The 17,217-nt window shown below is 40.0% G+C and overlaps 1 protein-coding gene across 11 annotated transcripts in view; it reads right to left on the minus strand.

Annotated features, from left to right (window-relative positions):
- Window positions 1-17,217, minus strand: part of osbpl8 (oxysterol binding protein-like 8) — an 89,984-nt gene that overhangs the window by 40,483 nt on the left and 32,284 nt on the right. For 9 of the 11 annotated variants that reach the window (XM_046071704.1, XM_046071710.1, XM_046071703.1 and 6 more), the window contains 2 exons: window positions 6,077-6,113; window positions 4,267-4,443 (listed from right to left, as the gene is read on the minus strand). In XM_046071704.1, the coding sequence (XP_045927660.1) occupies window positions 4,267-4,443; window positions 6,077-6,113 (214 nt within the window). The remainder of the gene's footprint in view (window positions 1-4,266; window positions 4,444-6,076; window positions 6,114-17,217) is intronic. The other 2 variants (XM_046071713.1, XM_046071714.1) reach the window with 1 other exon arrangement.

Genomic DNA, 17,217 nt, shown 5'->3' on the forward strand with positions numbered 1-17,217 from the left:
AAATGCTTTGCTGCATACCTCGGTTGTAACGAGTGGTTATTTCAGTCAAAGTTGCTCTTCTATCAGCTTGAATCGGTCGGCCCATTCTCCTCTGACCTCTAGCATCAACGAGGCATTTTCGCCCACAGGACTGCCGCATACTGGATGTTTTTCCCTTTTCACACCATTCTTTGTCAACCCTAGAAATGGTTGTGCGTGAAAATCCCAGTAACTGAGCAGATTGTAAAATACTCAGACCGGCCCGTCTGGCACCAACAACCATGCCGCGCTCAAAATTGCTTAAATCACCTTTCTTTCCCATTCTGACATTCAGTTTGGAGTTCAGGAGATTGTCTTGACCAGGACCACACCCCTAAATGCATTGAAGCAACTGCCATGTGATTGGTTGATTAGATAATTGCATTAATGAGAAATTGAACAGGTGTTCCTAATAATCCTTTAGGTGAGTGTATCTTTAGTTTGTTTTGCATCATTAAGTTCAAACACCATGCAGGTGTTTAAAGTTGAAAGCAATTATCACAGCTTCCTATGGGATTCGAACCCACGACAAGAATAAGATGAAACCTGATGCCTAACTAACTGATCCACTAGCCAGCCTGGTTAGCTTGACACAATTTGATCTTTTGTTGATAGAAACGTGCATTTGCTTTAAAAAAATAAATAAATAAGAAGCTTTTCAGCTGTCATTTTGTTTTTTTTAGTTCGTGCTTGAGTAGCTGAGCATTAAAATATACATCATGTGTCCACTCTCCAAAAACGAAGGATGATTTAGCGAACTAAAGAATTAGTGACAGGGGGAGAACTCAGCCTGCAATTAGAACAGGAAGTGAATGAGACCACGACTGTGACTTACTTATCCATTAAGGTTCAGAGCTAAAACATTAAACCTTCACTGAACAAGATTTTGTCATTTTGAGAGAGAAAAGGCATGTGGCTACATTTTGGTGCAACAGCTCTCACACTAATGATGTCAGGTCCTTCTTTGGAGGTAGAATTTGATTACGAACCAAACCACATGTAAATTAGGGCTTTTTCTTGTGCCTAAATATAGCAAACTGGTCAGTCAGAGGTGAGGCTCTTCACTCCAAATGTAATTATAACAGAACTTATGAGAATTACCTTCTCGAAATCATGCTTGTTGTTTACAGAATAGCATCAATTTCATAAATATGTCACTGCAACTATCTCCACCATGTGAGTCTACAGTCTGTATTTCTTAGTGAAATACACAGCTGAACCGCACATTAAACATCTCAGCCTTCAAACTAAGAAAACAATTACTGGATGTTCAGACACGGGTCAAGAAAAACACATCAAGTCATAGACTGTCATCACTTTGACAACACCAAGGGCTAGTTCAAGCAAAATCAGTTGCCACGGATACCCATTTTGGGCTGCAGGGAGTTGAGGTGCTTCACAGATACAGTTATGGTTAGGGGGTGGTGTTGCTGGACAGGCGATAGCCACGTATGCTTGTAGGTTTTCTGCTGCTATATCATGCTTACAGTGCACGCGCTGAGGATACTCTTTGGAAATACTTTTTTTCCTTTCATTTCATTTCACTAACTTGATTCAACTGGACAAAACAGTGTTCAGGTCAGATGCAGGACAACTGCACAAAGGCAATCACCGTCATACCATGCATGATGACATGTCTTATTCTTGATAAATATACAGAAACATAAATAACACACACAAACACACACTGTGATGGTGAGACAAACAGAACAATGTGTGTTATTTTTCATGTGGAGGTCAAAAAAGAGGGATGTGAATTTATTTCCATGTTATGCTAACTCCCTCTTCTGGTAGGAAGCAGACGTACAGCCCTTACAGGAGTGGAAAAAAACCCACGGAGTTGTCTCAAATGTTTTAATGCAAGTGGATTCAAGACGTTGAGCGAACAAATGTAAAAGCCAACAATCTAGTATTGAGGAGTCACATGTTTGCAATGACGTGCCTCTATTATTAGGTCACATATTTGCAGTTTTAGATTTGACTTTGTGTTAAGTGTGAAACTACAACATTCCCATGGCTTATCAAACCCAGCAGCAAAGACAGCTTCACATCCATCTATGAAAACTATTACAACTACTACAAACTAGGAAACTGGTAGAAACTGGTCAGATTCCCTCTGTCCGGATCAAAACTACCAGGCAACAGCAGGCCAAACACTGTTAATGTAATCTACTTGGTTAAAATGTTAAAACCCAGCTGGTGAGTTTTGAAGCTGTATGAAAGAATCTGTAATTCCCCATTCTTGCCGTGCTATCATAAAACAAAACCTAACTATATGAGTCTTTGAACAGATCAGACTGAGAAGATGTACATCAAAACCCTGAAGTTCACCAACCACAGCAGAGAATCCACAAGAGGGGGCTGTAACACAAGAACAAGACAGAAGCAGTATGATGGGTGATGTAAGACCCCTGAACAAATCTACCCTTGAGCTTATTTCTTAACAGTGACACAGCATCGATTTGATTTGTAGCTAATGTGTGGTCTGGGGATTTCCAGTGGCGTGACTATCATTTGACCACAATAAGTTCAACCATACAGACCTCTTGAACTGACAGAGCTCAAAGGTTGAGGGTAACAGATTTTTATAGAGCAACATCAAGAGTCTGAGTATTTATGATGTACCACAAATACACCGGCTGATTTACAAATTTTTACTTGTAAGGCAAGGCAAGTTTATTTGTATAGCACATTTCATACACAAAGGCAATTCAAAGTGCTTTAGATAATGCATTATTGACATACAAAATACAAATAACAGAAACCACTTTAAAAGGACATTAAAATGGTTGCTGTATAGGTTATACACACAGCACCTATACTGAATGAAGGGTTAGCATCCCCAAACAGGTCTCAGGCTGTCACAAAGTGATTTACTGCATATAAAAAATTCAATATTGCAGAATTACCAAAGCAGCACAAAAAGAGAGGACAGAAATCTGATTATCCTGCCGGTAAATGCCTGTGCATCAGCAGATTTGCAGGCTGAGAACCACTCATAAAGAACATAAACCGAAGAAAAGAAAGAAAAAGGTAGCAGGATTTTAAGAGTTAAGAGATTCAGGCAGGGTTGGGAAAAATGGTTATATATGAATGTATATTCACGTTTTTTTATCAGAACAATTAGTGCCTCATCACATAGAACTAGAATTACCAGAAAATGTGTAGGAACTCAAAAATCAGATCACCGGAGATCGGAGAATGTAATCCTATGCAAACCTGTCCTGTGAGAAATGTCCGGAAAAGAGAGTTGAATTGCTTTTAAAGCCAGCAACTGCTGCAGCTAGTGGTAATTATAAAACAACAGTAAATGTAAAAAAGTAGTACAAGAAGAAAAGAGTCATGAAGTCAACTTTCTGCCTCTGTAATGTCAGTTAACCAGCTTGCTAAAATTAGCCACCATTAGCTACGAGTCAGACCAAGGAAGACTGCAGCAACAAAAGGGCTGACCGTCCTAAAGAGTTTGTTTTATTATTTATAAACTTAACTTTTCATTTGTAAGAGGATGAATGTGTTATTTTTTATTTCAATTAAAACACAGTTATACTTCAATGAGAAACATCTGCGGGAAGTGTTGAATTTAATTAACAGAGGCTTAACACAGAATAAGAACCTACTGATATTATTTCGTGATAGTGAGCAGAGTGTTAAGTATGTATGACTAAGTTATCGGATGTATGTACAAAATGTCTGAAACTTGCAGTAAACTATGGAGTGCAACATTTCTATGGCAACCGGCAGCGCTTGTAGAAGCAGCAGCTGGTAGCTCCTTCAAACTTCACTACACTGTTTCAGTTTTTTCAGGCTTCATTGCCGTAACACACACCTCTGACAGAAATAGTCATTGGAAAAGGAAGCTGGTATTTACGGCCCGATTAGCACAACCAGGCACCACGGCGGGTGCGGTTATCGCACAGAGGTGGGGAAAGTGGGCCATGCTGGCCCTGCTTTCACTCCAGGCTGATGCTAAAGGTCCGGTCTGGACAAAATGGGACTCACGATGACCAAGCAACGGAAATCAGAGACTGTTGTGCCCACATCTTTACACCGACCTGCACCGACCTGTATGTATATACAATTGTTTTATTTTATTTTATTTTAATGTTACCATATTTTAATACACATTTAATTATCTATTAAGTTATGTGTGTGTGGCATGAAGGGACAACACATTTCAGTTTGATATACAACCTTGTGTTGTATAATGACGAATAAACCACCTTGTACCAAAGGAAGTGTGTATCTTACCATGGGTGTAGCTGATCCCCGGGCTGAGGGTAGAGGGAGTGGCAATGTGTTCCCTGTTGGGCGTTTGGAGGCCTGCCTCCTTCTCCCTCTCCCTCTCCTTGTCCCGCTCCTTCACCTGGCGCTGGCTCATCCTGCCTGGGGTCAGAAGGACGGTGTCATCACTGCACACTACGGCAGCTACAGAGAAAACGAGCCAGGGAAATGACAAGGAAGGGAGGTGAGAGATAAAAAGGAAGGACATGAACGAAAGATCAGACATGCTGCCACTTTACTTCAGATCAGAGAACATGTACAGACAGCCCCCTTGTGGAGCATCTGCTAGGTACAGCCTTCTGTTTCATAACCCATTTTCTGACAACTTACATAACATTTGTTTTCATCCATGTCTTATGATTGGAAAAAGTGGTGATAGCCTTCATGTGTGTCTCTTATCACTCCACCTTGTTTACATGGTGCTAATGAAGCAAGCAGGCATTTTATTCCTAGGAAATGGTAGCGCTGTTTTATTGACAAAGGACCAAAATAAATGTATGAATTAAAACACAAGGTTTATCTTTTGTTGAACAAAACACTCCCTGATTTTGTTGTATGGTAGCTCCTTATAAAACTCTATTTTTGCCATAGGACTTCTTGAGTTTATTAAGTTAAGAAAATTAGGAATTAATTAATTAGAATCTAATTAGCTGCGCTACTCGGCATACCGCCTGGCAACTGCAGGACCTCCTGTGGTACATGTACCCATGTTTGGGAACTAGCGCCATAGATTACCTGCTGTATTTCTATCTAAGAGAGAGTCTTAGCTGATTGACTGGGCTAAAACAATCAAGCAAAACTATTTTTGTACACAAAGGACTCATCAAAGTGGCTGAATGGATTTTCAAAGATGGGAGAAATTCTTCCTGGAAAGTCATTGTAATTGTGAGTTCAATTAAACATTCAGCAGGGGATGTGCTCGTCTTTTTAATTTTGCCCGTTAGTAATCTTCTAAACTCTCCAGACTGTGTCCACACACACACACACACACACACATATGTGATAACAAATATACTACATAATCCAGAAGATAATCCAGTGATGTCAGCGTCTGTCTGTACTATCAGACAGCAGGGTGTGTTCAGCAGTTGAGTTGTTGTGGATGGTTACTGTAAACGCAGCTGTGTACATGTATGTGCGCTCTTGTGGGCATGGGTACACCCTGTATACATGCTGACACGCTTTCCCAGCAGACTGACTGGTGACGCTAGCAAAGGGGACAGCTGTAGAGAAAAGAACCACATATCCAGAACACACACACATGCTCACTTTTCCGCAATACACCGCTAACTCACACCTGTCACAGTAGAGTAGTTTGAAGGTTTGAACAACAGCAAGTGACAAATCAGGTGGTAAAGACACATTTAAAACAAGGCATTTTTAAGGGGGCAGCAGTGCTACAGAAACACAGCCGATACAACATGGAAAACCTGCAAGTATAAAGAAAGCTCCAAGCTAAATTAATGTCAAAGAGACTTTATGTAAATTTTGCTCCATGACCAACTGCAGTTAATGGTTTATTAATGAGGGTGGACCTTTGTGGAATAAAGCAAGTGAAATAACTATTAGGAGCCTCAGGACAGTTAAAGTACACACTGGCATTGAAAAATAAACATATTTAAAAGAACATTTGTCAGAGGAAATTGGGTGACTTACTATTAGATTTTTGCCCTACTTAAAAACACACACACTCCATTCCCCTAAATACCAGCCCTGGCCCTTCCCCTGACAGTGTTCACTGCCCATAGCCCCTTCCTCTGAAAGGTCACTGGCTTACCGGAGGTTGCATGGTGTTCTCTCAACTCTGCATGGTGCTATCAGAGGAATAGGGTGGAGATAGAAAAAGAAAAGTACAAGTGATAGCAGGGGAACATAGAGAGAAACAGGAACGGAGAGGGAGAGGGATTGAAGAAGAAGTGTGTCCCGAGATTTTGGATAAAGATTAAAGGGGGAGAAGGAGGAGCATCCACCATGTGTTGTTGGCCAGATGTTGGTAGTGGTAGGTTTGCGTGCAGCAGGATGGGCGATAGTGGCAGCATCAGCAACAGCAGCATCAGTGGGAGAAGCCGCAGCCACACAGGACGACAACAACAACAACAACAAAAAAAAGGAAGAAAAAAAGAAGAGGAGACAAGAGACAGAAAACAAAAGAAATATCAGACATTAGTATAACAAAAATGTAAACGGAGAACATAACTTGACACAGAACTGGCAACATATCAGGGCAATGGCAGGGATAAGATAAGGGATTGGGTAATACAAGATGATTGAATGAACTGAGATTACAGTACACACACACACACACACACACACACACACACACACACACACACACACACTCTTGTACAAGTAGAACAAATGCAGTCCAGGGACTGAAGTTAATTTTAAATGTTTTATTTTTTGTCTGCCACTTACAAATGTTATCTTTGGAAATGTATGCACTAAATGAAGAGATACCATTCAGCTCATTTAGGCATTATTTAATGTAAAGAATGTAAATTAGGGCTGACCCCAAATAGTCGAAGATTCAATACGGTCAGTCTCACAGTCGAAGCTCGAAGATCACACCATTTTGGCCATCTGGGGAAGCTCAACGACTGATTTTATTTAGACCTACCAGTTTTCTCCCAATAAGTAAATATACAGCCTATTATAATATACATTTCAACATATAATGCTGTAAATAAACATGTGAAAAGAAAGAAGCTTTTAATAAATGTTTTTAAAGTGCGTGAATAAATCCAAAATTGTAACCTTGACCCTTAAGGAAGGGGGTGGCAGTGCGCGTGTGTGGGCGTAATATGTTTGTGTATGTGTGTAGTGGCAGTAGAGGAACACTTATCACCATTGATGAACCACACAAAGATTATTATATCGTTTTTAAACAGAAGCCTACTTGAAACAGACCTGCGAGAAACCGCGACGTGCGTTCAGTTGTCGGCCGCACGGCACGCATGTAAAACTTGGCACAAGACCGGTGAATGGCAGGCGAGTCAATTGACAAATCAATTAATCTACAATTTGTTTAAGCTCTATTTAGACAACATAAATTAGATTATTATACCAATTATTAATTGACAATTTAAAGACATATTAAGGATTTCATCTCACAGTATATTTGCCCCTCTGTATTAATTTTGTTGACGTTCATTATTATCAGTTCATTTTTCAAGTATTGAAACTATAGATTTTATAAATGTATGTGTGAGCACAGTGCCACCTAAAAGTGTATTAAGTTCAACCCACAGAGCAGCAATAGACGCTCTCATTGGCCAGATCTTGAGCTCTGGCCCCAAACACAATTCCCTCCACCTGTTCCTGTGCACAGCAGAGGGGGGAAGCTCACTACGGCTATCCTCTGTCCTGCAAACCACACTTCAGCAGCAGGTAAGCAGTAGTCAGTCAAAATGTCAAGACACTGCAGACTGTCCCTAATCTTTCTATCTATCCATCCCAACTGCCCATTTAACAGGATGGTAATTAACACACGATGGCTGCAGCGGATAGCGTGGTAAACTGACGTCACAGTCATACCCAGAACACCGCCCTAATCCCCAGTAAGACGAAACACAACCACAGGCAGCACAGTAAGAAGAAAGACAAAGTCAACAATGTCACTGATTGGATATAGCTCAGTTAATCGGGAAGGGGGAAATCAAACTGCTAAGTTCTGATTGGCTAGAAACCTTAGAGTCACTTTCTGAGAGGATGGACAACACTAAGAGCAGCTTACAACGACAAGGCAAACGGATTAGGAAACTGTCATGAACGTCAGAGGTCAATAAACAGGGCTTTGTGGAGGGGCATCAACAGAGTGGTTTTCTAATGCAATCTTGGCTCAGCTCATTGTCTTGCAGTGGGAAAGCACAGTTACACTGACCTCCAGTCACGGGGGCATGGGGGCAAGAGGAGTTTGTGACTGAAAGGACTGAGACGATTCCTAGATGGTTCCTCCTAAATACTCGAAGAATACAAATCAACAATCTTCTTTTTTCCACTATCATATATGACAAACTCATGGCTACTGTCAGACTGACGTGAGAATCCGGCGTGGATGCTCTTAATAAAAGCCTCACCTGATGATTAGTGATTACTTTGATTAATTATGTAGATGAGTGTGGGGGTGGGGAGGAGAGTGACAGAGAGATAAAGCGAATGCTATGAATAATCTGTGTCACTAAGAAAGAATATAAATTGTGACAGGCAGCCTGAGAACAGTTTTATTGGTAGATACAGTAGGATCACTACATGTGGCAGGCCTATATTAGCATTTGAAAAGCAGTGGAGGCTGGTTGGTGACTCAACTCTGTCGGGGGGAGGGAGTAGATCTAAATGCATGACAGGCCAATGAAAGGCATCCTTCCTGGCTAAAGTTTGACTCATTCAAAACTTCCAGGAAACAATAGTTTATTTTATGCTTTGTAAAGTATTTTAAGTTTTGTAAAAACTACAAAGTTACAAAATTATTCTGTCAGTAAACAGTTTTTGCACACAGTAACTGAATTAAGGAAAAGGTGGTTATATATGTTATTTAGGTAAATTCAAAAGCAAATTTAACAATTAAAATAAATAAATGAGGAAGAAAGGGAAATGAATGAACGAATTGGCAGCTGGGATTAACTTCAGGGTACATTTTTGCACTAACTTGAAAAAGTCATTACATTTTTTTGGCAGAGAGGGAGTGGTCTAAGTCTTGCACCAAAGCTGCTTTTAGTTTGGTTAACAGATTGGGGAACATATCAACCCTGATATTCATTCATAGAAGACAGATGCAGATCCTTCGCTTAATGGACTGAAGGCAAGCTCCAGATCGATAAAATTGTCGTCAAGTGTGTTGGGAATGCAGGATATTTGAGACTGCACAAAGTGTCTGATCTGTAAATGTCTAAAGATGTGGGCCTTTGGTGGGTTACCTCGCAGAGAGTTGCTCCAATGAGGCAAAGATGTATCTATGTCTTGTCAGATAAAAATTTTATTCACATTTAGGTAACTATCAGATCAGACTCGCTATCATCTTGCATCATACTTGATTTTTAGCTACATTTAAAATTCAACTTGGTTTTTATTTCAAGTTGCCTCCAGTTAAAATTTCAACTTTTCATTTTCAGTCCCATTTCAGAAATTACAAACTTGAGCTCCTCTGACTTGAACTCTAGTGACCTGAAAAGATCATTTGAATTAGTGTTTTCTAAACTCATCAAATTAAGTTTTCTAAAGAAACAGTTTAGCGTATGTCCCAGCATTCAGTGCTTTCATTTGTGAAGTTTAGTAAAGTACAAAGTAAATATAGATCATGGAAAATTGTTTATATGTCTTTTAACAGAAGTCACGATTGTTTCCTCTGACAGTGTGAAAACAATGCCAACAATATTGAAGGTTAGAGTCTAATTCAGTCCCTATGCCAATACACTTTTATTGTACTGACAGCAGCCTCCTACATTGGCTTTGCACTAACGCTGGTGCAAAGGTAGGGAACAGGATCTGCAAAAGCAGTAAGCAAAGTCTTTGAGCCAAATGATGACTCTTCAAACCGACTGTAACTAGAAAATAAATCTAAATGTAAGGTTTGCTGATGTTACTAAAAAGCTGTTGATTGAACTGAACTTAAGTTCAGTGACCTTGCATATGTTTTTTTAGTTTAAACAACTTAAATATATATTTGATTAAACTCTTGCATTTAGAGGATGGTCGTGCTGAATGACAAATTTGACATTGCTTGGATGTTGCCAAGTCTTGAAATTATTTTATAGGTTTACCCTTGTGAGCTGCCCAATACAACCACATTCTTTTGTTAGACAGCAGTTGGACTTTTAGGACCTGCAGGTAGTGCGAGTCAGTTTTTAGTTAAGTGTAAACCAAAAGGCGGATCTTAGATAAACCAGAGGAGTTGAGCAATCAGTGACACTAGGATGTTAGTGAAGATGGTAGCAGAGATACGTACATGTGTGACTGTCAAGCTCAGAAATGATATCCACAACTAAAAGATATAAAAAATTAAGGCTGGACATAGCAGGTATTGCTGCAACAGAGGTCTTGCTGTATTTGATTAGGGTGAAGTGATATAAGGATAAGGATATGCGGCCAGACTCACACAGGAGGCGTGTGGGCCTTAGCTTGCTGCACCTTGTTAACTTGTTTTTTATTTGTCATTTTGTGTGCTTCTGCTACCGATCACAGCTCTCTGTGAACAGTTTCCCCCCAGTTCCCTGCAGGGCTGAATTTCCTACATTAAACATTTCAGAATAAGAACGTTTTGCCTGCCTGATTTTGCTGAATTGTTTAGATGTAGTTGATTCGATATGTTGTCCTTGATTTTTGTGCTTCTACCGTGGTTAAAAAGGCTACTTTCTTGTCTGTTTTAACTGTGACGCGTCTTCTGTCAAAGGCCGGCTGCCGATTCTCCGCGCAGCAGTGCGGAGGGCCGCTTCTGGGAAGCTGCGCTTCTGGTGTGAGCACAAGCATTGACTACAATGGCCGCGCAAAGCTCCGGCAGCCGCTGCGCAGCTGTAACGCAGCGCACACGGCTCCTGTGTGAGTCCAGCGTGACTCAAAGTAAACAGACTCACAATGATGGCTCACACATTTAGATTCCAAAGCAGCTTGTTCTACCACCGAGGGCAAAACATAATAGATACGTCATTGAGGGCCAATAATTCAACCTTGACTGCAGATATATTAATATACATTTTCAATTATTGCATCACCTCTCCACCTCAGAACAGGTCAGTGTCACAGCATTTTTACTCATGTTTTGTTCGACTTTGAGGTGACAGTGAGTTGAATATTTAAGTGTGTATCATGGCATGGGTGTCAGACAACCTTCCCTGGATTAACAAAGGTAAAATAAAAACAGACCAATGTCACCATCATCTCAAAGTGTGGCATGTTGTCCAGTTCTCCTTCAGGGGGGTCAACAAAAAAAGTAGTATTTTAGGACAAAGAGACTTTTTTCCTTGCTGAATGTGGGTGGATTTTTCTGCCTTTTAAGTGGCTTTCAGACCGAAGCCAGCAACCCTGCTGTGTCGACTAGAAGACTTACAAGGGCAGTGGAGGAGATGCTCTGAAATATTTCATGTTCTGTCTGAAGCAGAGTCATAAAGCAAAAGCAGAGATGGGAGTAATGGTGCAAAACCATCAGTTTTATTCCCCATTTCGAGAGAAGCTGACTTTGTGGGACACTTGGGAGGTTATATACATTTTTTATTTTACCTGCACAAACAGTAAATTTGCCTCGTATTTTAACTTCATATTTTAGAGCCATTTTGTTCCTGCTTTGCTTCTGTTTGGCACCTTGCAAATCCCTGGTGACACAGTAGCTGCTCACAGGGCTAGTAGTGAACAACTGTAGTTGACCACTAACATGCTAGCAGCAGAGAACATGCTAGCGCTGGTCAGTCACTATATCTTTGTACTGAACAGTCTGTGCTGTGTACCCGCTCCTGGCATTTTGTTTGCAGGATCATAAATCATTTCATTCACTGAAGAGTTTTAATGAAGATGGCAAAAGGCTCTAATGTAATTCATAAGTAAACTACATTTTCCAGTAGCTTTGCTTGGACTGTTTTCCATATTAATTTCCACACTTGCATCCCAATTCCCACCTTTGCACGTATAGTACAGTGTACTAAGAATTCATCATTTAGTCTCATTCATCAAACGCCAGCCGCGGTAATTACTACAAAATTTACAGCACAAATATCCATAAACATTCATATATTGTATATATACATACAGTATATATAAAATATATACACATGCTGTAACAGAAATGAACCCCATCTCCTCCAAAGCTTCCAAAGCTCTACAGGAAACACTGCCTTAAACACAGAGCGCGCTCTGCCCCTGGAAAGATGAAGAGTGCTTATGCAGGATAAAATGCCATGACATATTACATAATAGTTAAACATCACTTGCAGCAGATTTCTGACCCAGATTCTTTTTAGTAGCAGGGAAAGAAGAGATAACAACAGCCTTTTTCCTTTTTTCTATATCTGACGGGCGCCTTTTGACATTTTTTCAGCTTACAATCAAAACACGTTGTTATGAAGGCAAAACAAAAATACCGCACTAATAGAACGGACTGTCTTGTGTATGCAAGCTACACATACCTCTAACAAATCCTCCATCAACTTATACATCATCTGTGTATAAGTTGTTGAGGAGACAATTATCATGACATTTATCATGGGAAAAGTAAAAAATATAAAAGGATTAACTGTTAACTTATATATGTAGGAAAGTGTGAATCATGTTTGAATTGCTCCTTTCTGTAGCTGCTCTTCATACTGTATGGTTGCTGCAAATACAGATGAGTAAAGAACTTAAGGGGGGAAGAAGACATAAGCTGCCTTAGCAAGGTGTATTTCCACGTCCCTCCAGAACAGCGTCAGTGCTCCTTGCCATAGATTCTCCACGTCTCTGAACTCTGCTGGAGGAATAACCAACGATCCTTTAAAAGATTCCCTCATTTGGTGTTTTGATGACGGTGGTGGAGAGATCTGGTAACTGTGTGGGCCAAAGCCTATGATTCATATCATTTTCATACTCCCTCACTCCTTGTACGGAAGCATCTTCCACCTGTCTGAATCTTCTAAAGCCACACACAACTTGGCACATTCTCAGCAAGGAACGAGCAATTAAACTTTAATTAACCCACAAACATGTTGGGTTTAGTGCTGCTGTACCGTAAACCTGCATTATTTACCTGCAAACCAGCAGCAAGTATAATTTCGACATATTATTTCCTTATAAAATTATATGGCTAATTTGTTAGCTTTACGCTACAGACAAGCAACATTGGCATTATTTGAAATCGTGAATCAGGCCAAGTGGTAAATGTTCACTATTCTCTCTCCTTTTGCTCTCCACCAGCTCCAGAGAAAAATATCTGACTCTAAATCCTAAGTTAGCTGCTAACTTTGTCTGTCTGCTGTTTTGTGCTGGGCAGGTTGTATACAGCACGTTTAGCTGATCTTTGTTGCTGACAACTACTGCCCGCTGCATCTGAAAACTGCTGACGAAATGCTTAGAGAGATTTAAAATAGACATTAAAGTTTAGGTATGAGGATCGTTAATTTTTATTGATACTGATACCCTTATTGAGACTGCTTAACGATCCGATTCTTTATCGATACTATTATTTAGTGATGGTTATTTGGTAAGACCAGACCCAACAGGCATGAGGTAGCCATAACGTTATATATTGAGATGACATATCACTTGTGATAAATAAACATATATTGAAGGGTACATATGAACTGCCTGGTTGATTTTAATTTAATACAGATCAATGAGAGCAATTTCACAGTGTCTCTCAAAAAGGCCTTTAAACTTCTTAAAGTTCAAATGCTGGACAACAACGGTGATTACCTGCTCAACATGATAATGTAAAATGGTGATGTGCTATTGTGTTAGTTATTGAGACTGTGCCGTGGGAGTGAATGAACAGCCACTTAGGTTAATAGGAAAGTCTCCCGCCTACCACACAGTATAAAGAAGTTTCTCACAACAGCTGCTGTGACACCGGATTAATCAGCTGCGTTTATGAAGCCTAGGTAAGAGCTTTGTTATTTCTGAATGCTAATTACTGAGATTCATCTGTTGTAATTTTAATGTGTATGGTATATATTTGCCGCAGTAACACACAAGAAAACCAATCTACAGTGTTTAGATCTCTCTACCAAAACCCACCGCAAATAAACTGAAAACAACATATGTAGTTTCCAGGAAAACCACAGCACATGATGGTATCTTGTTTCATTCTCTATCTCTGCCTTAATTAAGCAACCTGATCTAAGTCTCCTTCTACCGATGTCCTGATCTCGAGTTTTTACCCCAGATGCTGATCTTGTAAGTGGCACTCGGCTCTACTTAAAAGACTAGTCCTCTGAGAGGTAGAATCATCATCAGAATCATGAGAGAGCGTGAATCCTAGAGTAGAGTATTTACAAAGTGTTGTAAACTGTGAGTTACTGAAATTGCTAAAATAAAAAGAATTTTCAAGATAAACACAAACATATCTAGAATAATAAGGTAAATAGTGTCACTCATGAGTATCGGAACCATAGTATGTGGGTGGGACAGGACCCACCTACTTTTAAAGACCAATGATATTGGACCCACTCACTTTTACTGTCTGTAACATTAATTCAGCGCATCTGTTTGTTCACTTTTTCAGAGCGACGTCAGTCTAATTAATTAAACTCCATTCCGCACTTTAGCTACTTCTTTCACGCTGCTGCTTCCTCTAATCCATTCCATCCAATCAGTGCTTAAACTCCACTCCATGTTTTCACTACTCACTCCATCTGCAATGCTGCAGAGCTGCTGCTGCTCAGGTGGGTATGGCTGTGTGCTCACTTACTGTCACTAAATATGCTAGCTAGCTAGCTACACTATGTCAACATCAAATCAACCAGTGTTAGATGCTCTCTGAATCCTGGTCAATGAGAGAAGCTAGCTGTGGTACCAGTGCCAGATCTGATCCAAAAGTGGACTGGACAAAATGATCGTTTTTATTGATATCACATTGATGATATTACATGAGAAAGTTGATCTACAGGAGAAACATATCTGAAAGCAACACAGAATAACTGAGAGCTGCACTGCATTAGATTCTGTTAAGAGTTCTGGATTTTGAATTGTCACCTGCCATCTGAATTTTGTGTTTCCCTTTGCATAAATTAAAACATTTCCACCATAAATCGATGCAGGAAAGACTGAAGGAAATTAAGTGTTAATGCTCAGAACCCCCAGACCCCCCAAAACTATAAAACTTCAGGATCCTTGATAGAGACTCTATTGTCATTGTATATAAAATACAACGAAATGGAGTTTAGAGCAAACCATTTGACTTTAAATAGCATATAAAATAGTGTTAAAAAAACATCACGTCTTGTTCTCTTGACACCAATAGGTTAAATATTTTTCAAAATCCTGGAGGAGGACCCACCCACATTTTTTCTGCTTCCGATGCCCATGGTGTCTAGCTTGTTCTAGTGGCTATATTCACTGACGGAACACAGGTGGATAGAAAGCACTACATGCTGAAAGATCATGCAGACATTTTGAAATGAAAATAGTTCTAAAGTACAACAATAAACTAATAATTTAAAACAAAATGCTGAAAGTATTGACAAAAGGATGAAATGCAAAGACAACTGAGCTGGATAATTACAAAATGAACAACATAAAGAAACATGATTCAATTTGCTCTGATTACATTCCACCTGCTCTGTAATTTAAAATAAAAAGAGTACAAAAAATACAATTAGAAATTAGGGGAAAAAGGAGCAGTACAACAAAATTACATGGTAAAAACTGAGGATACAGCACATCTCATCTCTACAACTTCAAATACTGCCGCCTTTTCAACAGTGTTTGCTGCATTCCACCATCTCCCAAACCATCCTCTCCCTCCTCCTCCGCAGCACTAGCTGAGTGTGAAAACACTGAGTCTGGCCCAGCATGCGGTAGTGTCAGAGAGGCTTTATCCATCAAAGAACTGACACATCTGTCGGCACGAGGTGGGTCCATGGCCACAGCCTGAGTTCAGGCAGGCAGCGAGCTACTGCATGAGTTGCAGGTCTTGGAAGCTGCCCATATGGTGAATGATTTACAGCTGGAGTGGAACCGCAATCATATGGCCCCAGAGAGTGTGGCCAGAGCCGACTGAGTTGGCCAAGACACCATCCAAACAAAAACCTGAGCCAAGGTAATAAACACTAGTCTTGCATTTGAAAAGTAGCCAGAAAGGTAGGCTTTACAATATTTAATTATCAGAATGAGCAGCCAATAAGCCACCAAGTGCTTTATGTGTCTGTGTTGACCTTATAGAAAGATAACAAGCAAACAGGCAGATGCAGAGCAGGTGAGGAAGTAAGAGTTCACATTTCCTTCCTAAAGTGTCAGTGTCACTCTGGGTGAAACTGAGCGGGCCTGACTTGTCATTATCACTTCGGTACATTTGAAGCATGACAAAAGACAGTATTGCCTTTCATTCCTCTGGTAGAGCCATGCTGGGCTTAAGAATCCCAATGAACAGAAACAAAAGTGTGGACAGAATGTGACAGATGTGCAATGACTGCTGGGACTCAACGACAACGGTCTCACTAATGCAATCCAAAAAATTGGTTATGTCCGTGGAGCTCTTCACCGCTGTGCTGGGGCGCAGGTGTGGAGAACATGGGGCCATCACTGAGGAGCTGAAGCAGTGTGCTGTCTGACAGTGAGCCCAAAAACGGCTCCTGTTAATTGGCCTGCTGCATTGAATGTGTGTTATAATGTCAGTCCCTGTATAAGTCTGATGCCTTGAAAGCCTGAAGTCTGATGAATTCCAATGTCAAGGGGACATCAATGGATTATTAGTCTTTTTCTTACTTCTATTATAATAATTCTCAAGAGAGTCTTTCCTCAAAGTTTGAAAGCTATGGTAATATCTATCTAGTATGAAATCTAGTACAATATAATACGTCCGATTCATATAAACATGCCTGCTTAACAAGTTATGGGCAACAGTTATAGCTTCATATTCATTTTAGGGCAATAGACACAATATTTCCTAAAGGTGAAAATTGTGTAAGAATACCATTTCAAATGAAACACTGTCGTGCTGCAAATCGTATTCTATAGATTTAAGAAAACATCTTTGTTTGGTACCAATCCCCTTAAGAATCACACCATATTCATTTTTTATGTGTTCAGTGAAAATGAGAATAATGATGTCTCCAATATCACAAATCATATCTCAATTGAAATATCAGTCAAAATAATCGCAATTAGATGTTTTTTCAAAATCGTTCAGCCCCAATTAATTTGCACAAGAATCATCCCTCTATGCATTCGTTGCAGTGGGGAAGTTTTGCTTAAAATCGTGTAGTTTGAACTAGGCTTAAGGTGAAGAAGCCTCTAGAGTATTTT

The sequence above is a fragment of the Micropterus dolomieu genome, linkage group LG16 (assembly GCF_021292245.1).
Source record: "Micropterus dolomieu isolate WLL.071019.BEF.003 ecotype Adirondacks linkage group LG16, ASM2129224v1, whole genome shotgun sequence".
In the NCBI taxonomy this organism is placed as follows: Eukaryota; Metazoa; Chordata; class Actinopteri; order Centrarchiformes; family Centrarchidae; genus Micropterus; species Micropterus dolomieu.